Genomic DNA, 24882 nt, shown 5'->3' with positions numbered 1-24882 from the left:
GAGTCCCGAGTCACCAGCAAAATATGCTGATTGATTATGATGGAGACTGAGAAATTGGGGGCCTCCAAGGTAGTTTTTGTTGATTTTTTTTAAAAAAAAACATTTATTTATAGAATGTCCGTTACAGAATAATTTTGCATTTATCAGTTGGTGGATTGGATTTAGCTAGCTAGCCGTTTTAAGATCAAGTGATTTTAGGAGTGTAGTTCACTGCTCTCACAGCTTGTCATCCATTTCTTTTACCTACTTCAGTGTCAAACCCATTTTATATGGAACCTTATCCCTATGGAAGACTGCCTTCTGTCAGCAATCCATGCTATTGCTTTAACATCTACCATAGATCCTCTTGATTGCATAGAGCAGCCTTGCCCAGCCTAATACACTAAAGCTTGCTTTGAACTACAATCCCCATTGGATGTTGTGAGTTGTAGTCCAGTAACATCAGGTGGTCACTAGGTTTTTGAAGGCTGGTGCACATAGTTTTCAGGAGCATCTGATGCTGGCAAGGAAACTTCCATGTTACGCTGCTCTAAATACAGATCATGGAGAGATGCCAGTTGAAAAAAGTGATAACATGTAGTCCAGTCCTAGTTAAGGCTCCAAACAAGGTCAAGATAACTGGTCCTGAGCAAGACTAGCATGGACCATTTCTGTAATAGTCTGTAAGCTGCCTGCATGTGGATAGGCTTCTTGAAAATGTGCATATTGATGTTTATTAATTTCCATGTATTTATTTTGATTCCAGGATCATTCCGTTGGCTCTGAAAATGATACGGCTGATATGACATCTCTGAGGAATGGCCAGCCAGAAAGTCCTAAACAACAGAATGGGCAACAAACACCTCCTGGCACTGTTACCACATCTGCAAAGGTATGAGCCTAACCTCCCACTACATTGTTAACATGGCTTCTTGGCTAGACAACAGCTAGCACTCATCTGCAGTAAGAGTGGGGGGGGGGACTGGTTTTAGGTGTTTGGGGAGGTGAGTTACGGTGTTGGCTTTGCTTGGAGATGGGAGTCGCTAGGAACTACCCACACAGTACCTCCTTGTGTCACAAAACTGGGTCCATTATAATTCTGGGGTGAAAGTACCTGCAAAAGGAGCAAGCTGAGACTTTGATGATCTGTTGAAGCCAAGCTGTTTCCAACAATAGCGCCAACAGGACCTTATGTTAGATGGCTCAAATATCTGTCTCAGGAATTGTGGAATTCTATGAAGCTGTCATGGGCACTACAAAATACCCATTTCAGAGAGGAAAAATGGCAATACTCAGAAATATTGCCCCAGACAACAGAAATAATATCCATGCATACTCCAAACCAAACACTGGTATATTTTAAACTACTAATTTCCATTTATATTTTGATTTTTTTAAAAGTTGCTTAACTTTTATTGATAATTTTAATGTATATTTAATATTCCATGTAAACCACTAAGTAACAGACAAACCACTTATGCACGTATCTCTTCCCAAAACATCTAGGGAAACTCTGCCCTTCAAAACAGACAAAATACTCCCTTGTCCCTCTAGGGCAACAAGAGGGCCCTCCATCCCTTTTCTTGTGATATTTAGAGAGAAGTTGGAAGGCAAATCACTGCCCTATAGCTTTCCTTCTTTACTCCTTTCCTATGGAGGTGGACCCAGAGGCATTCTGGGGGAAAGGGGAGTAGCTGGATGCTGCCCAAGTTAAAAATGAAAGAAATATTTAAAAGCCGTAAAGCAACAATGGGCAACATGGTGTCCTGCCCTTGTTACAGACTACAGCTCCAATCACCCTTGAGCACTGGTCATGCTAGCCATGGATAACGGGAGTTGTAATTCCAAACACACCTAATGTTTAAAAATGGTCACCGGGGAGGTGACCTGAGGACTGTCCCATGATGTTGGGGGCAGCAGGCCTATCTTAAGGCTGCGTTACATGTTGAGATTTTATATTTGGGTCAGAGTATCCAAGTACAAAATACACCAGTACTGTGACGATTGTAAAACATGCATTAGTATATTATTAGATACATATCATTTAAAAATTCTTGGAAGTGTCATCTGGGTAAGGACCAGATTGCTGCTTCAGACTGTTTTAAAAGGAATGTGTGGCTAATAAATATATAAACATGCCCTTTACAAATGATGTGGTGCCTGTATATTTTGTTCCTTGTACTCAACTACAGAAGGTCAGATGGGAAGAAGGGATGTACAAACACGTCTCAATTGCAATATTCATTTGCACTTTCTTCTGATGTTTTCCATTCCTATGCAATTGGTTTATTTTGCAAAAGTTTGTGTGCTGTTTCATTGCTTGCTGATGTGGAAATACTTGTAATTTCTAACATTTTTTTTTTATGTAGCACACATTAGACACATACATCTCAGCCATCAACAGATAACTTACAAATGAGTTACATTCCTTGTGTTTTCTGGGGGGGGGGACCATGTTAGTATTTTGCAGCAAAAAAACTAGAGTCTTCTACTTCTCGCTACCTTGATTTCACAGTTCAATATAAACTTGTCAAAGAATCAGAGTTGGAAGGGACCCTGAGGATCATCTAGTCCAACCCCCTACAATGCAGGAATAGGCAGTGACCTTGGCATTATCGGCACCATGCTCTAACCAGCTACGCTACATGATCATCCTATCTTGCTTTTTTCACACTGGCATCAGGGAGGAACAGTTTAGTTGTAAGTCAAGGTAACCCCAGGAAGTGTGGTTTTCCATGTGAAAAGAATAAGGAGCAATGCATTCCACTGGCTTTAAAATACACAAGAGGATACAGATTAAGTCTGAAATTGTAACCGTACTTGGAAGTCAGTGAGATTTACTTCTGAGTAGACATTGTTGGGATTGCAACATATTAGTGCATATAGGTGGCCTTAGGGTGCGAACAACACTTTAGAAACAAGGACAGTAAAGAGGCACCTGTATACATGATGATGTAAATAATATATATAGCAAAGCAATTTACATATCTATTTACACATAACATGTTCATGTGGTGTGGTTTTTTTAAGTTCGTTGTAGATAATTAAGGTAAATAGTTTCCACAGCGAGTGTCTCTGGCAGTGGGGATAAAATGGGCAGATTAAAGGAAATTTGCTTGATATTCTGTTTTCAGTGGATTCCTTCGACAACCCTAGTGAGAAGGGACATCTAGTATGACCTCCCACAGTCTTGATACTATCTCCACTGACTTGCAGGCTGACAGGCCCTGGGCACGGGAGCTTGCTAAACTTTCTAACTAACTTCAGTTACTCCATGTTGCAGATAAACTTATTGAAATTTTTATTTGTGCCCCATTTAGTCAAAACCATCGAGCGATAGCAAGAATCGCCACAAAAAGCCCAAGGAGATGAAGCCAAAAGTGAAGAAGCTTAAGTACCACCAGTACATTCCCCCAGACCAGAAGGCGGAAAAGTCCCCTCCGCCCATGGACTCGGCCTATGCAAGGCTCCTGCAGCAGCAGCAGCTCTTCCTGCAGCTCCAGATCCTCAGCCAGCAGCAGCAGCACCGGCACCAGCAGCACTTCAACTATCCGGGGCCCCATTCCATGCAGCTGAAGTGAGTTGGTAACGGAAAGGTTTCCTAGAGTGACCTTTCCACCTTACCCAGGTTTGATTTCTTGCCGCAATCAATTTGGGGCACATTCCAGCCCATTAGTCACTTTTAAGCTCTGTTAATTTAAATAGGAAATTAAAGTGTGTGCTTAAGAGAGAAAGCCTCTCCCTTTTAAGCGTGGTCAACTCTTCCAAACCTCAGCAGGATTGTACCCTTCAGGACAACAGTGGTGATGCAGTAAATTTTATTGCAGAGCAACTCAGGTTGGTCAACCCCTCGCACAAGTGCTATAAAACAGGCAAAGTGTAACTGCTCAGCAATAGCTCGCTTTTATTTTCAGAAAGGTGACCAAATTATACCAGCTGCTATTCAGATTTTTCAAGCTAAAGTGTCATCCCAGCTACTTTTTGGGATCCCAATATGGATAGAAGCATATAATAGTGATTTAGATAAGATACACTCAAGTTTCTTGAGATGTATCCTGGGGCTCCTAAGTTCAATCAAGTATGAGACGATGTTTGCAGAACTAGGTGTACACATGATGGAATATTGGATGAAGGCTAGCACTATAAAATACTGGCTGCGTTGCCATTTTTGCTGCCAACCTTTGAGTCTGCTCTCTGACTTGCTTAAGAACTCTTATACATCCAGATCGTTCCAGCTCTTACATAGCAAAATTAGATCTATTGGTATTGACTTGGAATCCTGGTATAATTCAAGTGAGCAATATATTTAATTGCAATATTCAAACGAGATTAAGGGACAGTTACAGATAGGTAGCTGTGTTGGTCTGCCATAGTCAAAACAAAAAAAAATTCCTTCCAGTAGCACCTTAAAGACCAACTAAGTTAGTTCTTGGTATGAGCTTTCGTGTGCATGCACACTTCTTCAGATACACACTTCTTCAGATTAAGGGACATTCATCGAATCAGTTGTAAATAAAATTTGCTCCCCCAAGTTCTATGGTTTAAATACACCAGATAACAGTCACTTAAATCTCAAAATTAATAATTCCAGCCCAACGCAGGGCCTTTATGTGAGCCCAGCTGAACATTTCCCCCCTCAGCTCTTGTCAAAGGCAGATATTTAAACATCCCCAGAAATGATAGACATTGCAGATGTTATTTGAACGTGCCAGACACTGTAGAACATATCCTTTTCTACTGTCCATTGTACAACCAGCTATGTAAACACGTGCTATCTCCTTTTTTGGGAAGTCTAACATCATGGCACAATGAAAATATCAGATTTTATCTGTCTGACACTTACTCAGAAGTAACTGCAAAGGTGGCTGAGATTTTCTCAATAGTATCTCTTGGAGCGGTGACTGGCACTATTTAGCAGGAAGAAATCCCAATGATAATTCTTGTAATTATATATTTTACATGGCTTTTATTTGTATATATGGATGTTTTATGATGGCCAGTACTTGTCATGCCTAATAAAGGTTTGGTGAAGTAAGTAAGAATACTGATATTTAAAAAGAAGAAGAAAACAAAAGGGGGAAAATGTTCTGCACTTTTATTTTTTACAGGCAACCCAATGAGCAAATGGCCAAAACCTCAAACTCTTCCCCATCGACAGTTGCCAACAGCCCTCTTTCCCCTGGGAAGGGAAGCTTTTCAGGGCAATCCTGCATTTCGTCTCTCAAGCCAGGTCCTCTCCCATCCAACCTGGATGATTTAAAAGTGAGTACTGAATGCAAAAGTTGATGAAAAGTGTAAAACCTTTTTGTGTATGAAACTGCATGTGGAGGCAGTGTGTTCCTCCAGCAAACACATGGTTAACACATGCACTTCGGTCAATATCCCAAATTAATCAAAATTCAAATATCACATAAATTGAAGCAGTCAAACACCACCATAAGATCAACAGACCAACTAGGGTCAGTGGACTGTAGAGAAGAGACCAAATTATTATTTGCCAAAGCTGACTTAGAACTAATAAAATCGGACATCGTAGCTTGTTTAAAAACAGATGGCAGAGCCAGTTCTATTTCAATAATATTCGTTGTTTAAGAATGCAAACCATTATTTTACTAACACACTAAATTAAAACAAAATTAACACAAAGGCAACCCTGGAACAAGAAAAAACCTCAAGCATTAAAAATAACATACGTTAAGAAATCAATTGAAACCAAGTTCCCTAAGCGAACACTTATATACACACAGGCACGTGCCAGAGGCACAACCTCAGGCAGCTGTTGCTGAAAATATAGGCCATCCACAGGAAGCAAAGTAATGGGAAGTTCAACAAGCTCTGATGTTCTGCCTAGTCTTCACCTGGAGGACTTGCCTGTGCCCAAAGGGCTGCAGCTCCTAAGCAGGGACAGAAGAGTATCCTCAGGAGTAATGATGGTTGACTGGAAAGCATGCCTTCTGTTTCCCCTAAGTTTCTCAAGAAGCACTGCTCTGTCTATATCTAAAATGTAAGAAGGGCAGCCCAGGTTAAAACCAGCCACAAATTCATTAGGTGTAGGCAGTGCTATTTTTCTAGAAAAAGAGGTGCCAGAACTCACAATGAATGTCTCCCTTGTTCTCTTAGAATGGCAACGGAGCTCACCTGAGAGGTGCTGAAACTGAATTCCGGCTGAAAAATAAGCCCTGGGTGCAGACGTTCAGTCCCACTCCAGGCTTATTACAACTTGCATAATTTTAATTTGGACAGCATAGCACCTAAGGCAATAGAAATAATTAGAGATGTCCAAGTAATGTTGTGCTAAGCAGCACAGGGACAAACTGACGTATCCAGTCCAATTAATAGCAGCCATTTTGGAGCCCAAACTTTACCCAGCCCAACTCTTTGTCCGTGCAAATAATCTCTGGTTTAGATTTGGGTCAGGGTCCACTGTAAGCAGGTTGCTACTTTGCCACAAAGTTGAACTGAAAAGCGACCTTGCCACTGACTAAACGGCTTTCATTCCAGGTGTCGGAGCTGAGGCAGCAGCTCCGAATAAGGGGCCTCCCTGTATCAGGTACGAAAACGGCCTTGATGGAACGCCTGCGGCCCTTCCAGGAGTGCAGCGGGGGTTCTGTGCCCAGCTTCAATGAGATAACCACTGTCACCTTCCCAGTGACACCAACCAACTCTCTCTCCAGCTACCAGTCGCAGTCTTCGGCCAGCCTGCTGTCCAATGGCTTTTACCACTTTGGCAGCACCAGCTCTACTCCCCCCATCTCCCCAGCTTCCTCAGACCTATCGGTGAATGGCTCCTTGCCAGACAGTTTCAACGAAGGACCAATGTCTTCCCCCCATTTTGTCCTGCACCCTTCCCCTGTGCAAGGCGGGTGTGAAGAAAGCCTGATGGGAAGCATGAACGGCGCTGGCATCCAGCTCGACGTGGAAAGGGTTGACACAGAGAAAGACAAGATGCTGGTGGAAAAGCAGAAGGTCATCAATGAGCTGACCTGGAAACTGCAGCAAGAGCAGAGGCAAGTGGAAGAGCTGAGGATGCAGCTGCAGAAGCGCAAAAGGAGCCACGGCTTGGACGAGAAGCAGCCCTCTCCACACTTCTTCGGCTTTCCGATCAAGCAAGAAAACCCAGCGTCCAGCTGCCCCTTTGCCTCTAAGCAAGCTCCCTTGAAAGGCCAGGCTAGCAACTCGGACACACTGAGAAACTGTGGGACACCTCAGCTGCCCCATCTTGTAAATAGCCATTGCATGGAACCGTCAGGACAGAGCGGCATACTGTCCTCCACATTCCTAAGCCCACAGTGCTCTCCCCAGCATTCTCCACTAGAGGCAGCAAAGAGTCCGCAACACATCAGCCTTCCACCCTCACCAAACAGCCATTACCTCCTCTCTGTGTCCCCCAGCACTCAGGGAGAAGGACGCAGCAGCTCTCCACAGCCCAGCAGCCATCTTCGCATAGCTCCAGTAAGAAAGCTACTTGTTATTATTATTATTATTATTATTGGGGGGTGCAGAGTTAGGGGAGGGTGTTAAAGCAGCTCCCATTCTATCCAGATTCCAAACTGCTCAGAGCTTCAAAGGCACTTTGAACTGTGCCCAGAATCAGACTGGGGCAATGTTTCAAAACTGGCAGGCTGTGTTCCATGTGTCCAGGCCCAGTTTACCTACTGTAGCTATTATTGCTTCTCAGTTGATGAAATACCAAACAGGAAAGGAGGAGTTTAATTGCCCGTCTTCCAGTGATTAAAATATACATCTGTTGGTTTGCATTCAAGTTGCAGAATGGCATTTCAAGGATGGTGGCATATACATAAGCAGAGTAGGTTCAACTTTTTCAGAAGTCATTAAGAAACTGGACACTACCCACTCTTCCACATATACAGCTTAATTACCACCCTTGGTGTCCCTGTAACTCTCTCCTGCCCATTCAAAAGAAAGTATATCACCTAAGCCATGGGTAGGCAAACTAAGGCCCGGGGGCCGCATCCGGCTCAATCGCTTTCTAAATCTGGCCCGCAGGTGGTCCAGGAAACAGTGTGTTTTTACATGAGTAGAATGTGTGCTTTTATTTAAAATGTACCTCTGGGTTATTTGTGGGGCATAGAAATTCATTCATCCCCCCCCCCAAAAAAAATATAGTCCGGCCCCCCTGAGGGACAGTGGACCGCCCCCCTGCTGAAAAAGTTGGCTCACCCCTGCCCTAAACCAGGCAGCCTTTACTGCAGTTTTCTGCTAGTGGGTAGGGGAATTCAATATTATTTCAAAATTCCTTTGCACAACTTTGTAAGTGCCATTATCAATGGCAAAACTGTTATTACAGCAAGGGAGATGGGCTTCCAGAGCCTTGACTTTTTCTCATGCTTCCACTGGATTTGCAATGAGATCACCTCATTGACTGTTGATTTGTTCCCATGTGCAAGAGGTAAATTTATGGAGGCAACTGCTGAATAGCAATCTTGGCCCAAGTTTGGCTTGATCCCTGTGATTGATTTTGGTTCCACACAGGTGCCAGCACAAGGTAGTCAGAAGTATTCCATTCTGTCTCCTGGCTTTTGCAAGTCAAATGCTGCCCTCCCAGATGGAAAGCAGCCACCACCCTACGCTGATGCTGTGAAACAGGTAACAGTCTGGTGCTTGGTAGGCTATGCTTGGCTGCAGATAGCTTGCTTTGATTGTTATGTACATCAAAGCCAATTACAGATTTGAGAGTGTTGTGTGACCTATGAGTAAAAGCAGATGACTACCGACAGCCTTGAAAACTGAATTTATTGTTGTAGAAAGAGTTATATACAGTCAATTGGATTAAAAGCAAATGCAAATTCATTCAACCTTTTATTTGTTCAGACATTGAATAAGCAGCTGAAGTGATTCAGGTGACTTCTGTTGGAAGGACCATCTGAATTTTTAGAAGAAACAGAATGATCTCTGAATGAACCAAGTTTGCAAGCTACAGCTGAACACTTGGTTCAAAAAAGTACACACAAGAGCACTGCAGGATGGCCCCTAAAGAGGTAACTGCAGTGGGTCACACAAAGTTTGTGTGGGTTAACAGGAGCCAACGTAAGCATACTTACTAGGAAGTAAGTACCAATGAATGTGGTGGGATTTTATTCTAAGTAACATTAGTTACAGGTTGAACATCTGAGTGAAGGAGGGAGTTTTCATTCCACTTTGGGAGGGCTATTGATCTTGCTTCTCTGAGGCTTTTATGAACTATAACGGTATTAATTGTAATACATAACAGCCTACTATACGCACAAAAAACTGCTCAAGTATTGTAGGAGCCCTGTTTCAACTAGTTACTAAGGAATCATTGTTTATTTAACATGCCTGTCAAGGAGATTCTATCATCCTTATATGTCTGAGGCTTCAGCTTTCTTTTGAAAGCATCTCTCAATATCTATCAAAGCGGATTTTTCTAGTATAGTAGTGTGTGGCTCCAGTACCAACTTCCTAACATCCCTTGCTTTTTTCTTGCTGCAGCAGATGACCCGAAGCCAGCAAATGGATGAACTGTTGGATGTGCTTATTGAAACTGGAGGTAGGTGATATCCCTAAGGCAAGACTGTTGGTTCTGGTCAAAGCAAGTATGAGTGAAGTCTCTGGCTTCCCAAAGAGGGTGCACTGTGATTGCTGTGTCTGCACTAACCCCTAGCCCCAATGCTTTTCATTGCCTGAAGGGTGGTACCCAAAATGGCAATTTCAGAGAATTTCCCCTAGTCATAAGGTAAAGGTAAAGGAACCCCTGACCATTCAGTCCAGTCCTGGCCGACTCTGGGGTTGCAGCACTCATCTTGCTTTATTGGCTGAGGGAGCCGACGTACAGCTTCCGGGTCATGTGGCCAGCATGACTAAGCCGCTTCTGGCGAACCAGAGCAGCGCACGGAAACGCCGTTTACCTTCCAGCCGAAGCGGTACCTATTTATTTACTTGCACTTTGACGTGCTTTCGAACTGCTAGGTTGGCAGGAGCAGGGACCAAGCAACGGGAGCTCACCCTGTCAAGGGGATTCGAACTGCAGCCCTTCTGATTGGCAAGCCCTAGGCTCTGTGGTTTAACCCACAGCGCCACCTGCGTCCTTACCCCCTAGTCATAGTAAGCCATAATTTGAGCCCAATGCCTACTGCTAAATGTAGCCATGGTCATAGCCTATGAAAGAAAGTGCCACTCCCAAAGTGCATTTTCTTGATGGGCTTATTTTAAGCAGCCAGATGTGGCCCTCAGACTGTCACTGGACCCCAACTCACATCAACCCCAGTCAGCGATGATGGGAGATGAAGCCCAAAATCTGGAGGGCCACAGTTTAGCCACCCTTGCACTAAAATAGATTGTGTGGTCTTAACAATCAGAATCTGATATAAGCATACAGGAATCTATCTGTCTGACATTAACCTGGAAGTAACTGCAAGGGTGGCTGAGTTTTGGTCAACAGTATCTCGAATGGCACTATTTAGTGGGAAGAAATCCCAATGAAAGAAATACCATTTTTATTTGTATATATTTTAAATTTTATATATCGATGTTTTATACTTGTAATGCCTAATAATGGTTTGGTGAAGTACTAAGATTCTAGTTGCTGTGGGACGTCCCATACTCATCCGCTCATCTTTTTCCCTCTTTAACAAGTCCTTGCCAACACACATATTTAGTGATAATTTCTTCTACTGATTTCCTTCCTGCGTTCCTTGGATGGAGCACCTACTGTGTTCCCTGACCACAATCTGCTGTTGGCTCTTCTGCGATCTTTCTGTTCTTCTCACCCAGGCATTCCTAGTTACACCTTACAGGCTCACAGAACCACAAAGTAGATTCCTGGTATGCCAAGTTACTCTAGCATAGCATCACATAAAGCTATATTCAACCCCCCCAAAAGTAGGACACACTTCTCTGACAGCAACAGCGAATTACGATGTGCTCCATTGGGTATCTCATACTGTAGACAAAGGAGTCTGCCATCTTGACAGGCAGTAATCACTGATGTGCAAGATGTTTTATAACATTTCAAGTTGTAGGGTGGCTTGGGGTGCACGGCATAGTAAAGTTGTAGATCTGCTCTTGATGAGCCTTTTTTGTTTGCAAACAGAAATGCCTGCAAATGCCAAAGAGGACCGCCCTTGCCTTCAGAAGGTGCCTCAGATAACAGTGTCTTCGGGGACCTCTGGCACTTCCTCGCTACTGAAGACATCTGCTTCATTTGAGCAAGGCCCCTCAGGTCAGCTGTCCTTTGAACACTGCCCTAGCAGCAACGACAGTCATCTGGAAATCTTGTTAAATTCCCACAGCCCTCTGGGGCGGTCGAGTGAAGTCACCCTACTGAAAGTGGGTGAAGAACCACACTTTGAAGGGGTGATGGAAGGATTTTCCAACAAAGCTGCCGATGAACTGCTGACACCCCACGAGATCCTGCCCACTCCCCTGTCACCCATGGAGACCCAGCTGTCTCCCTCTTCTGGAGAAGGAACAGGTTTGCACATGAGCTTCACAGAGTCTCCTTGGGAAACAATGGAATGGCTGGACCTCACTCCGCCTAGCTCAGCCAACGGTTTCGGTTCCCTCACCACCACTGGGCCGAGCATCTTCAACATTGATTTCTTAGATGTTAGTGATCTCAACTTGAACAGTACCATGGACCTGCATTTACAACAGTGGTGAACAGAATAAGCCTTATGTGTGGGGATGCAGCTAAACACAAACAGATTTCCATTAAAGAGACTCAGATACTTTATCAGAGAGCTCTGGTGACAGCCAGGAAGAAGAAACTGGAGTCAGTTTTCCCAGGATATTCCCCTCCCCTATTACAAATGAAATTGCCAGATAATCTCCCACACACCACAAAGCAAATCTCTGGCACAGGAGTCTCCTCCTCAGCAAGCACAGCTAACTTTAGTAGCTTCCAAGAAAGACTCACTCTGCAGCAGAATTATGTTTGGTATGCAAATCCATTTCATCCCTAACATATCTATCATCCAGATCAGGTTCTGCTATATTGTCTCTTATTACCTACTGTGGGGAAAAATTTGGTTCACTTACAGCTTGCAACACACTGCATGGCAGCCACTGCCTTTCCTCCTGATTCTATACATGAAGACTTAAAAAAAAGTCAGCTCACGAAGAAGCCATTGTCAGACCAGTAACCTCCAAGCCATCCACTAAACACTTCTCTCTCTGCCCTGTCTTACCAATTTTAAAGGCACTTGAAATAGAAGTAAAGCAATCTGACTTGTTTATGTGGTGGGCACTCAGCTTGAAAAAAAAACGCAGAGTAATATAAAAAGCAAGTACATAAATGAAGGATTTTTAATTGAGTAGAAGTCTAGGGCGACTTCTATCAATTTTCTGTTTCAGGGTACATTCCTCCCTTCATAAGTACTTTGCTCATTTCTTAATTAAATTAAAAATATAAACATATCTATAATTTGATATAGATAAATCTATAGCATTTCAACACACTATTAAAACCAACCATATTCTTATATATGATATAAATATTATCCGTGAGTGTATCAGATCGTCATGAATAAATTTACAACAAGCAATAAAGTAACTTATAAAAATGGAAAGGATTATCAATTTAAATTCTGTTTCAAATTCCAAAAACACTTTGAAGGACTCACATTCCTCCTCATATGCCAAATAATTTATTCAGTTAGTGAAGGTTGCAAATCTACGACTAAGTCTACCACGGTGGAAGAAACTGGGCAACTTACCCCTTGTAGCCTAAACCTATGGCCTTTGTCGGTCTTTAAATTAAGATATTGCCAGATCTAAGTCCGTCAGTGATGGTACAGAACGCAGTCTGGGTTTTCTCTACATGTCGCAACAGATCTGTATGCAGTATCATACATGACCATCAAGCTGCTGCTAGAATGCTCACACCTGTTACTGCACAGGGCAGACCCCAAAAAGGAGGCTGCCAGGTTTTCATCTAGGGCAAGGTCAGGCTAGCTGGTACAAGGCAGGACCACAGCAGGCCCAGCTACACAGCAACCATTTCCCAGCCCAAAGGCTTCATACCAAGCACCAGATACTCATTATGTTCCTAACCATCGCTTTCCTGAGGGCAGACAAGAATATTGCAATGTATCACTCAAATATGTTGGCTCATTAAAAGAAGATGCAAATGCTGCCAGCCTGGTAGGGTTCCTTTGTTCACATGTGGAGAGGCTTCACCCAGGTGATGACTCCACAACTACATATAAAAAACAAAGTCTGGGTAATGAGCAAAGCACTATGTTGTGAGATATCTACCCTTTATTCGTTTTAACCATAGTTCTCCCTTTATACCACAAAGTGAGGGCCCAGCCCTCAGCCACAATTCCAAACTATACTCAGATCCACTTGAGCAACAGATCCTCACTACACCGCTGAATGTCCACAGTAACAATTGAATGTTATAATTTACCTATACAGTGGTACCTCTAGATATGAACGGGATCTGTTCCGGAGCCCCGCTTGCATCTAGAAGCAAACGTAACTAGCAATGGCACGCCTGCGCATGACGTCATTTTGAGCGTCTGTGCATGCGCAAGCGGCGAAACTTGGAAGTAACACGCTCCGTTACTTCCGGGTTGCCGCGGACCGCAACTTGAACACGCTCAACCCGAAGCGCATTCAACCCAAGGTATGACTGTAAATGATGATTAAGAATTTCCTTAATGCCCAGTGAGCTTACCATTTGTCTTCTTGCACATACCTTCTTATCTTTCATTCTAGCAAGTTCAAAACCCTTTACATTCCCCTCAGTTTTACTTTTGCCTATAGACCAAATGCTGAGTGGTTGGGCCTAGGAAGCAGATAGTTGACTGGGGGCTAAATCTTGAGTCTAGTTATGAGACTGACAAAAGAAATGTAGAAGCAAAAGTCCCAACGGCACTTAAAATGTATCCTACTTGGCTCAAAGCTAGGTGGTGGTTTAAAACAAATTACACTACTGTATCTACAGTGATGGAAAGCGTATTTTAACTATGTCAGGATTTATTAATTTATTTTTAAAAAACAAAATCACTTCTGCTTCCTGTTGCAACCAAATCTGAAAATGGCAGCTGCTGTCAAAGGTGCATCATGCTTCAAAATACTAGTTAAGCAGGTGAAAAAGCCTTTAAAACAATAGTCTGCTATGTTGTTTGTGGCCCTTGAGTGAAACTTTGCTTGAACTATACCGGTGCTATAAATTAATATAACTTAAGCAGGTGGTGAGACATATGTTGAAAGGGGAGGGCAGGTACTTATATAGGTACTTCCAAATTGGCAACTCTTAGTTGTGCACAATCATTACTCTCCATAAAGTCTTTTCCATACAGAAAAACTTTCCACACTCAGAGTTTAGGATATAGTACTTGTTTTATGTGTAATCTGCACCACTAGACATGACATAGGCATGGAAGTGGGAAAGGGACCATTCTGAACAAGCCAAATTAATTCTTTAATTTACAACAAACCACTTTTTAAAAGTTCTATTATATGGTTTACTTTTATGGCTTCTTAAAAAAGACAGCACTTTTTAAATTAAGATAATGGTAAGAAAACAACAATTTTGTATCCTACTTGGCTCAAACAACAAGCCAAAAACACCTAGCATGGAAGCGTGCAGCATCACAAAGCACATTCTACTACAGCAGAATGGCACCTCAGAACAGCAAGACAATAGCAGTCAACTGAACCAAACAGATACCTTGCAATGCACACAATACCAGTGAGAAGAATCGCCTTAAAAAATAAACCTCTACTGCCTCCTTCACATGGTGCTGCACCTCTTTCAAGACATCCTTTCCTTCAACACACCTGTCTGTGATCTACACTACACAAGCAGCAGCCTCATTGACATCATATTCAACCTTTTAATTGCCTAAGGCTTGTGAAAAGAAGCTCCCATTTACAGTATTGTGACACAGAACTAACTGCACAGGATGCTCAAGTCCACAATATCTTCGTGCCTTAGCCATTGCTTTTTTTCTGGATTTCCTGCCCAGCCTCACCTGTAGTGCAGGGAGCAGAGTGAAAATCCCATGCAAGGTCTTCCAGAGAACAGCTATGAATCCACATCCAAAGAGGAGGAGCTTGTTCTTCTTGGCTAGCTGGGTACTTTGCAGTACTGGCCAATTCATCAGTTTTTATTTCTTCTGTAAACCTCTGTGCACTGCAATTCAGAAAGGTCGCACAGTATGGAAGGGCATGTGTAAGAAACAGTTTGTGGCTGCTTTGGACGGATCTGGCCATTTCCTGAAACTGTGTAGAAGTATTGCAAACCAAAGCTAATTACAAAATTATTTACCAAATGAGTGTATTTAATATTGTGTTACTGGAAGGAGTTGTTGGAAATCAAGACAGTACAAAAAGGACCATGTGCCCTCGTGTGTCTTCTTGGCTGAAGAACAGCCTGGACCAGGAGAGCTGTCTCTGCAGACCTCAATATGTGTAGAACTCCAGCCTCACTAGGGTGACTAAACTTCTGAGGTCAAGTAGGGGAAGAACGAACAACTGGTTTTAATATTGCTGCATGTTGTATAAAAAAAGTTAAGTTTTTTTTTATAAGGTCACTATTTAAAGCATGAATTTTCTATTGTACAAATGTTCACACAGTGCACTGGTAGGATAGAACAATCCTTCACATGCTTGTTTTCTTTTACTTAATTTTAATATGCAAAAAGTTAGAAGTCATTCCATTGAGGCTTTTTAATAGCACTTGAATACAGACTAGTTTTAGGTGCTACACTGCCATGCGGTACAGGGCTTTTTATCCTTATTTAAAGGGATGCTGTCAACTATATATATATATATTAAAAAACCACACTGTAAATAAACACAATGCCTTACCTCTGTGATCAGCACTGCCGTACTTAATTAAAAGACTCCCTGTGATGTCACACTGAGTGCTTGTTTTGCAGTTATTTTGTCATGTGCAAGCTTTAACAATAGTAGATATTCCATGATTTCTTCAGTGCTCTATCCATAAAGCCTGGCCAGCCTGGACTAGTTTATCTCTCATTTCACCTTTACAAGCCACTATGTGCAGAAAGTTAGGCAGAAAGTCAATAATTTGTTCAGTGAACTTCAAAGACACGTCATATCACAGCTTCTTGTCATTTAACTGCTAAAGGAGAAGTGAAAAATGCAATTTCCCCCTCTGGTCTACAAAATAAAATATATTTTTTTTAAAAAATGCCTCCCCCCACCCACCCCAAATGATAGAAATGGAAGAAGCTGGTAATGCTCTGGAGAACGTATGAGAATTTAGTTCAAAATGATTTCAATGAATTTATTGAAACCAGTAACATAAAAATACAAAACAGATGGAACAAGAAACAAAAGTCCCAAATGGCAGCTACCTTGTTGGGCAGGGCTACTGATGAGAAATATCTTTTGTGTTAAATTACAAATATAACATAAATCAGCAACGTGATGCTGTTGCCCAAAAGGCAAATTCAAATCTAGGATGCACAAGTGTTATACGCCATGCATGACCCAAGTAACTGGGTCATTCATGTGGTAATGTCAGACCTCAAATACAGTAGTAGCTAAAGATGAAAAATATTATCCAATGATTTCTCCCATACGCTGATAGAAAGCTCTTTGATCCAGCAAAGGCTTCCAGCAGCAGAATGGGGTGAGAGGCAGTTTTTGGCAATTCCTCCTTCCAACCTGAAGTCCCCCAAAACATACTCCATAGGGTTGGGGGAACCCTTCAGAACAGTGCGTGAGATGGCATAGGAGACTGTGGGGGAATAACAAAAAGCACACCCCTCCCCATTCTACTGATGGAAGCTCTGCTAGATTAAAAAGCTTGCAGTCAGCATGGGGGTACCACTGTGTAAAATGCATAGACAGCAAACAAAGTAATTTGTTCAGGGGAGTAAAAAAATTGTTTAAAGGTCAAACAATGGTCAGGATCAGCTGAGCCTCTTGTATTTCAGGGGCACCCCCTCAAAGTCCCACCATCCCTTTTGGTCCTTCTTGCAAACATCAATAAATAGGAAAACTTGGCCAGAGAAAGATGGCATTTTAAAATTTCATTTTGCATTTATTGATTTCCCCATCATCATGTCTGACCTTATAGCAAGATCATATTCGGATCCTTGATTTATTACAACTGACCTGCAGGCAGGGGGTGGGGGAGAACCTATTACATTAACACTTTGATTCCATGTAGAGTATTTTAAATAGAAGAGGATGTCAAACCAGGAGAGGATAAAATAGTTGGAAGCTCTTAGAAGCTATCGTGTTGTCAAACTCCATTTTACTTACAGACAATAAGGCAATATCCCCTGCACATCAGCTTCTCAATAAACTTTACATTTTTTTTCTATGGTACAAGAAAAAAATTAAACCAGAGCTCACAATGTACAGTTCTTACACTATTTTCACAGCTTCTGAACACTATACATCTTTATAAACATATACTGTAATATAAATGCTGCACCCTTAATATATCAATCTATGATTAATATGCTAGAACAGTCAGTTTCTCTCAGACATCCACTGAGCCTGAATAGGAGCTACCTCCATTTGCGGTTGACCGAATGGAAATGCACTGCTAATGTACATGAGAATAGAATGCAAAATGAAGGGGGCTCTAATTACTATTCAATTTCCAGCAGGCACAAAGAGGAAAAGCCAGGACATATGCATATAGAGTTTGGGAACATCTGGGTGAGGTTGAAAATCTTCCACCTGAGTGGATTACAATGAATAATTACTACATTAAAACAGTCCCAACCAGGGACTTTGCCTACCATTGGGCAAGTGAAACAGCCGCTCAGGTGGTGGGTGCTTACCTGGCAGTTTGGTCAGCTTCTGCACTTGTCATTTGCCTCAGGCAGCAAAATGTCTTGGAATGGCCCTGGTCCCAACTGGTTCCCATTTCAATACATTATCTCTTATGGTGTTGACCAAGTTTTTGCCCCCAAATCCTATTAATCAGCTGGTATACTAGAGAAAATTAAGTTAACTGGTTATAGTAACAGGGTCTTGTTATCGCTGACCCGCTCATTGGTAAAGCTTAATTCCCTTACAATTCTAGTATTACATGTTAAATAGTGACAGTTACTGAGATTACAAATAACTTTGGATTTTAAAAAACACCACTTCCTCCCCCTTGTGACTTAGAAGATAAGATCATACTGGATGCAGTTGAGATGACAATATAATTGTTTAAAGGGCTCCCCCACCCCACCCCGGTCTGGCAATATAACCTCTGGGTTTCCTTTTTTCTGTCACATGCGTTTATTAACATTCCAGTTCTCTTAGTTACCGTTGTGTTAGGAAATTCTTCTAATAAACGAATTCATCCACAAAATGAAAGCAAACATATTTAGCATCCTCTTTGTAATGATTTTGGAAGCCCAACTATCCAACTGATGGGGATATGGGGAGCTTATTTGATCTGATGGTTAATATCAGAAATCCAAGTCATACCTGGAGCTCTGTGGGAAGTTTCTATGCAACTGGAAAACATGAAAAGTTTGATGGAGATAAATTACAAATAATTATTAACAATGTAAAATAGCTCTTCACAACTGCGAACTGTCCCGTACCCTTTCAATGGTGAAAGTTTAGCCATGAGTTGGAAATCAGGGGTCACAAGCCAGTTAAATTCAACTGAGTAGTTTAATAATTCCTCAGGTAAAAGTCTTATCTCACCAGGTAACATTTTACAGGACACCTAGTTCTACTGAAGAGTGGCTTGCTTGGAAAATGAAACAATACATTATTCTCCATGAGTTCAAACTCATACTCTCATGAGTTTAATTGTTAGCTCCTTTCAATGCAATGCAATGCATTTTTATTTTTATTTTTTGGTAAAGACATAGTCCATTTTACATGATCACTTCTTTCTCCCTCCGAAATATGAAGTTCTGCTGAGCCACAATTGTCTTCAAAACATATACTGTGACTGAAAAGCAACAGAATTTCAAATCAATTAATCTATTGCACTTTGTGAAGAAATATATTTATATATATATTTATATATTATCCCCTCTTTGCCTTTGTTGGCTTCAGAAGGTAAAAGTAGCTCATTTGGCTGCATAAGTTTCTTTCTCCCCAAGCAGTTTATGTTCAAAATCAGATAGGCCAATGCCTAACTTCCTTTCTTTTATATTATCTGTAACAATTGGAAGAGTTTGAGAGAATAAAATCATTCCAGTAGCTGCTGAGACGTCTCTGAGTCTAGAAATTAACTTTAGGTGCTATCCAATCATGGTCAACAAATAAAATGTTACTTATTTCCACGTTTTATGAATATGTCCACAAAAAGAGCAAAATGAGGTCTCTCTTTGACTGACACTAACACTGTGATCAGGTATTATTACATGGATGCACTTTATAAGTGACAATAATATACAGACAGAATGGAAGAAAAACACCAACATTATTGCACATGGTGTCTGGGCGAGCGTTAAAACACTGCAATACGGGGTGGAGATTCTGTACATCTTGCTTTTTCTCAGCATTTGCACTAGAGTTTTGATGTAGCAGCAGTATCAATCGACATACATTGGAGAGCTCGGAGTCGTTGGCATTTGATCCAGGATTTTACAAACATAGCACGCAACGTCCACTGTTCGCTCCTCATACATTAGGATGAAGGGATGTTTCTGGTAGAAGAGAAGGGAACAAAATATAGTCTCACTTTTGGAGCACAGAAGGTGCCACCAGAAGACGTGTGAGCTCCCAAAGGTACTTCCATGCAACTTAACGCTTAACAGGTGTTATGAGTTGCTGCGCTGAGGTACCAGCTCACAAGATTCAGTAGAAGGGCTCCAAGCATCAACATGGGCATATACACACAGAGAAGGCAGGTGGGGTACAGTACATCCCTTGGCCTTACGTTTGGGAGGAAATGGATAACTGGTGAAGCAGACAAATACCAAAATCAAATTTTAATTATACCAATTAAATATGTTGTGCAATTGCAAAAAAAAAAAAACACAAAACCTTTAATTCTCTAGATACACAACACAACCCCTGAATGAACTAAATGTGGGCTTGCTTCATTGCTCACCACAGCAAAAGACAAAATAGCAAGCCCAGCCTCACTGTTTGCACTAAACAGGTAGAATGCAGCTCATATCTCACAAAATGGGAATAGCAATGGGTGCTGCTACAGAATGCCTAATAATATCTGTGGAAGCTGCCCAGAGTGGCTGGGGCAACCCAGTCAGATGGGTGGGGTATAATAATAATAATAATAATAATAATAATAATAATACCAAGCTTCAAAAGAGTGAAAAGTCTTTAAAGTCCTTAAAGTCTTAGCCAGTTCTAGTCTCATGCATTCACATATCCCATCATACTCACCAGAAGCTCCTTATACTTTGGCCTTTTGGACTCGTCCTTTGTAAGGCTAAAAAGATCAGTAAGAGGATTAGGGTGACAGAACATTAGCAGAAAAACATCTGAAATTAAGTGTTGGGCAGTTAAGACACTGCACACTGTCAGAGTCTGCAATTCTATCGCATGAATGCACCTATATGGAGGATGATGATGATCATTAATGGTCATTTAAATCACCTCTCTGTCCAAAGGCTGTGGCTATAAAACCAACTCATACAGTGATAGTGACCTGCCTTCTCTTTCACCCAGGGCAATCAGGTAAAGAAATAAATTTTAAAAAGAGGACAGGGCTTCTGCAAGCTGTATAGGAGTGGGAATTTCAGCAGATGAGCCACGCAAGACAAGATGCACTATTGAAATTCCTCTTTCTACCAAACTATGCAGAAGCCCTGGACACTGTATTTTCACCTTTGTATTGCCTATTAGGCTCAGAGTATGTTGTAGGTATTGGGAATCCCAGGACTGTTCTTGGTCTGCAGGTAACCAAGAAAATGCTGCAATATAACCAGAAGCACTCTGAAGTCTGCAACCTATCAGTACGTCTCTCACTCCATTGTTTTAAAAGTCTGAATGCAGGAAGTACACAGCCTTTCAACAACTTCCTGGCATCAGGGAAGTTTCCTTTTCCTTCTTTCTCAAGACCTGTGCAGCATGAAATTAACCCTTCATAAACAAACACAGGGGGATTCTTAAAAAAGATCCTTCTTGCACTACCATAACCAGCCATAAATGAATATAGAGAGCTCAGCAGAGAGGAAAATGCCATAGTTGCTTTTCAAGGGCCTTGTCTACTTAACACAAAACCTGCTCCCCACCTTTCTAAGGAGGAAAGCACATCACTAAACTAAAGACAGTCTGGTCCTGCCCATTTGCCTCTAAGAAATCAGCTCAAGAGGCTAATTAACTGCATTTTAAAAACACTGCAGAAAAATGTCAAACCAACAGGTGGCAGCACATCAACACTGTAGTGAATTTGAAGCGACTGTCTTGCTTTAATCAGTTTGTAAAATGTACATTGATCATTCTCCTTTAAATACCACTCCTCCGCTTTCTCTTTTGTGTGTTTATAGCCTCAAAGGCAATTGTTTCATCTTAAAGGTATCTTTAACTATTCTAGCTCCTGCAAGGCTCCAAATCACCACTGATGTAGACTAATGTACTAAACGATGTTAAGTTGCTCACATAACGCTTCCTGAGCCCATTCTGGTGTGCTAAATGTAACAAGAGCAACCGACTCAGATCCACTTCGTTTTATCCACAGGACAATGTAATAATTGTGCTGCAATGAGGCAAACACAGCTTAGCAACATTCATTTAAAATATCACCGCTACAAACCTGCAGGTAGGCAAACTCCCAGCAGGAGGCACTACAAAGATATATTCTGCAGTTTACAGTGTGCACTCTATTTGATGCAATCGCTGCTCCCTCTATCATATATCGAGGAGGCAACAACAAACGGATCTCCAAGATGTAATTAGGGGCTACAAAAGGTCTTGCTACAGACACAGCCTGAGGAAAGGCCTCCGTAGCATCCCAGTGCTATTTGTCAAATGTGAGAAGTCAGTAAGGAAGATCTGCATTGCCTTCACGTTGAGTGGCAACTCAACTAGGGAAGGACATGTCTAAATCTCTCCAAGCCACCACTTCCATCACACATGCAGGAAATGTGGCATTAATTTAAGGCTTGCAAGTGGCTCTTCATACTGCAGCTTTCTCCACCCAACCCACTTTCATCCTCAGGGGAGGAAAAATGCACCATTTCCAGCAACATGAATACTCTTGGATGTTGCTTCCACATGCAAGTTGCTGAGGGACAGAGTTGGAAGCCTGAGCCAGAACCACTTACTAATGCCCTGAAGAGCCCCAGAGCGAGGCATACTCACCACAAGTTGACAAAGTTGATAAAACTTTGGGAGAACTCCCGTTCCTCTGAGTTACTCAGCTGTGGTGGGTCTCCTTTGACTACTTGTGTCAGTTGATCAAATACACTATTCCATTTGGGATAGGGGAACCGTCCTGTGGCCAGTTCATACTACACCGAAAGAAAAAGGAACAACATGGGCTAGATTAGCCATTGTAAAGTTCATGGGGGCAGGAGGGTGGGAGCGAGGATTCTCCAAACAAGCCCCACCAGCAGAAGCTCTGTGCAAGGTTTCCAACTCCTTATGATTTAACAATAGCAACCCTCCCAAATTAGCCAGCTGAAATCAAGAAAGCTTGGGGGAGATGGTTTGTACCTGAGAAATAATAGTTCCGGTACTCAAAAGAGATTCCCAGACATAGTAGAACCTTAAAAGAGCTCACCCTCTGCATCCTAATCCCCCCTGCTCCCCACAAACATCCTTTTTTCCCTTGTCTTTGCAGCTGGATGTATTCAGATGAAGAGTCCCTTAAACACACTTTACCATTTGTGAAAAGCCCACAAGTCTGCTTTCCACAGATAGGGGAGAAACTCTATCTTGCTGCTGTAGAAGAGCTGCAATGCTTTCCACTTCTTTTGTTAAAAAGAAGAAGAATCATACGAGGTGTGCAGGCAATTGCTGGAGAGACAGAGTGGGCAACTTACCAGCTGCTTCAATTAAATTTAAAATGTTCACAAAACAGCAGGCAAGCACTTGACCTTTAAAACACATGAAATAATTGTGTGTGTGTGTGTGTGTGTGTGTGTGTTCTGCATTAACCCAAGCCCCTATTTTGCATTTGTCTCCGGTTGACGGACCTCAAGCTTCCCATAAAAAAAACAGTGGAAACAATGTCTACCCGTTCCTCATAAACATACTAGTCATACCTCGGGTTACAGAAGCTTTGGGTTATGCACTGCGCCAAAACCGGAAGTACCAGAACAGGTTACTTCTGGGTTTCAGTGCTTGCGCAGAGGCACCAAATTGCAACTTACACGTGTGCAGATGCGGCGCTGCAGGTTGCGAACGTGCTTCCCGCATGGATCACATTCGCAACCCGAGCGTCCACTGTACATGCTAGGGCAGGGCCCAGAGGCATTCCAGGGAAATGAAGGAGGTGGTAGCTGGAATTCCTGGTTTCCCCCTTCGATACCATTGCCACCTGTCCCCACCCCTAGTCAGCTCCACTTTGGGGGTGACTGCTAGGCTAATGCTAAGGGTGTATGTGCCCAGAGAGGGTACCAGCCCCTCCGAATCTGGAATTGTCTCTGATTAGACCGAACCCTTGGTTTCTACCTTTCTGCTTCAATACACTCTTCTCCACTCCTACTAAGTTTGCTTTCTTCAGTGGTCCAAACCTAGGAAGGCTGGGCTTACACTGGCTCTAAAGGGGCAGCAAGGAACAGATTTCCTAGCTTAAAGCTTTTGAGGTTTTAGCATGCATTGCTGCCCCCTAGTAACAGAGTAAAGTCACTGCTGATAAAAAGTAGCCACGGAAGCCAAACTGAGTAGCAGAGGAAAGCTGAGCCAGGTCTGTTATTCAGGGAGGCAATGCAGGCCCTATCACAGTGTACATGTTCACAAGAGTAATGCCAGTTTAGCTTTTACTTCTCCTAAAGCTGCTTCACAAGCTGCTTTAGAGTTTTATCTCCAGCAGCATGCAAAGCCCTTAGCATTTCTCACTTACCAATGTAATCCCTAAGCTCCAGACATCAGAGCGGACATCATATCCTTGCCTGGATGCACTGGGGTCTATCCTCTCTGGCTGAAATTAGAGGAAGAATATCCGTTATATAAGAAAAAGACAAGAATTTACTGAAGTGGGATATGGAGAAGGATTCATTTAACACCAACTGTCCCTTCCATGATCCTAATCCTAATGCAGGGCTGCATGTACTCTATTTAAAGCAAATCAGAATCCTGCAACAAGGTATGAATTATGCAAATGAAGCAAACATTAGGGGAGATTTAAGAGATTCCTTTTTTTCCCACTCCAAAACTGCAAAGACTGGCCTTGAGGGGAAATCACTGCAGCTATCCTTCTGAAATTTTTGATTTCTCACTAGTGAAGGGGTAGGAAGGTATTGGACTTGGATAAACACTGAGCCAAATTAGGCAGCCCCTTAAGCATCTTTGACTGAGGCGGACTGTTTTCCAAAGTACTGAATCTGGAGTCTGAACTGAAAGCCCTTAATATGAGTCTTCTCAGGATAATTAGATCCCATGGTTCCCGCTTGAAAGCCATGGACAATTATTATATACAAGTTTCATCACGGTGAAGTATTAAATGTATTTCAATGTTTCAGGTGCCTAAAGTCTAGATATTATTCTATATAAAATTACCCTCTTATTTTATTTGTGCATTTTATGATGTTGTATTGTTAGGATTGTAGTGAACCATTCAATCTTTTGCAGCACTTTTGTCCAATCTGGTTCTGCTTGGCAAAAGCATCTGCTATTAATGTCACAACTCAAGTGTATTAGTCTCACTTGGCTGGTGCCAGTATTTCTGAAAGAATATGCTTTGTTTCCCTGTTATCTGTGGCTTTGAATCTGGCATCACTTCTCCTTAAAAAAACTAACACATCCAAGAACAAAAGAATCTGTATTTTTGGAAATCTTGTGTAACCATCTGTCTGTTATTTAAATGGCAATAGGGGGCATCCATCTTAGACTAGTCAA

At 42.1% G+C, this 24882-nt stretch overlaps 2 protein-coding genes across 16 annotated transcripts in view; one reads left to right on the top strand and one right to left on the bottom strand.

The window, feature by feature from the left end:
- The window catches only part of MYOCD (myocardin), a 207655-nt gene extending 195046 nt beyond the window's left edge, over window positions 1-12609 (top strand). For all 7 annotated transcript variants that reach the window (XM_081895049.1, XM_081895051.1, XM_081895052.1 and 4 more), the window contains 7 exons: window positions 746-871; window positions 3300-3556; window positions 5088-5241; window positions 6481-7431; window positions 8473-8586; window positions 9451-9508; window positions 11051-12609. In XM_081895049.1, the coding sequence (XP_081751175.1) occupies window positions 746-871; window positions 3300-3556; window positions 5088-5241; window positions 6481-7431; window positions 8473-8586; window positions 9451-9508; window positions 11051-11619 (2229 nt within the window). In that variant the 3' untranslated portion in view covers window positions 11620-12609. The remainder of the gene's footprint in view (window positions 1-745; window positions 872-3299; window positions 3557-5087; window positions 5242-6480; window positions 7432-8472; window positions 8587-9450; window positions 9509-11050) is intronic.
- Window positions 12610-18551: 5942 nt separating this feature from the next.
- Window positions 18552-24882, bottom strand: part of MAP2K4 (mitogen-activated protein kinase kinase 4) — a 43978-nt gene continuing 37647 nt past the window's right edge. For all 9 annotated transcript variants that reach the window (XM_081895393.1, XM_081895394.1, XM_081895395.1 and 6 more), the window contains 4 exons: window positions 23888-23965; window positions 22183-22331; window positions 20263-20308; window positions 18552-19559 (listed from right to left, as the gene is read on the bottom strand). In XM_081895393.1, the coding sequence (XP_081751519.1) occupies window positions 19446-19559; window positions 20263-20308; window positions 22183-22331; window positions 23888-23965 (387 nt within the window). In that variant the 3' untranslated portion in view covers window positions 18552-19445. The remainder of the gene's footprint in view (window positions 19560-20262; window positions 20309-22182; window positions 22332-23887; window positions 23966-24882) is intronic.

Source organism: Podarcis melisellensis (genome assembly GCF_964234715.1).
Source record: "Podarcis melisellensis genome assembly, chromosome: 2".
NCBI classification, from domain to species: domain Eukaryota; kingdom Metazoa; phylum Chordata; class Lepidosauria; order Squamata; family Lacertidae; genus Podarcis; species Podarcis melisellensis.
The sequence above is the reverse complement of the archived record's forward strand: the minus strand, read 5'-3'. Positions and strand labels throughout refer to the sequence as shown.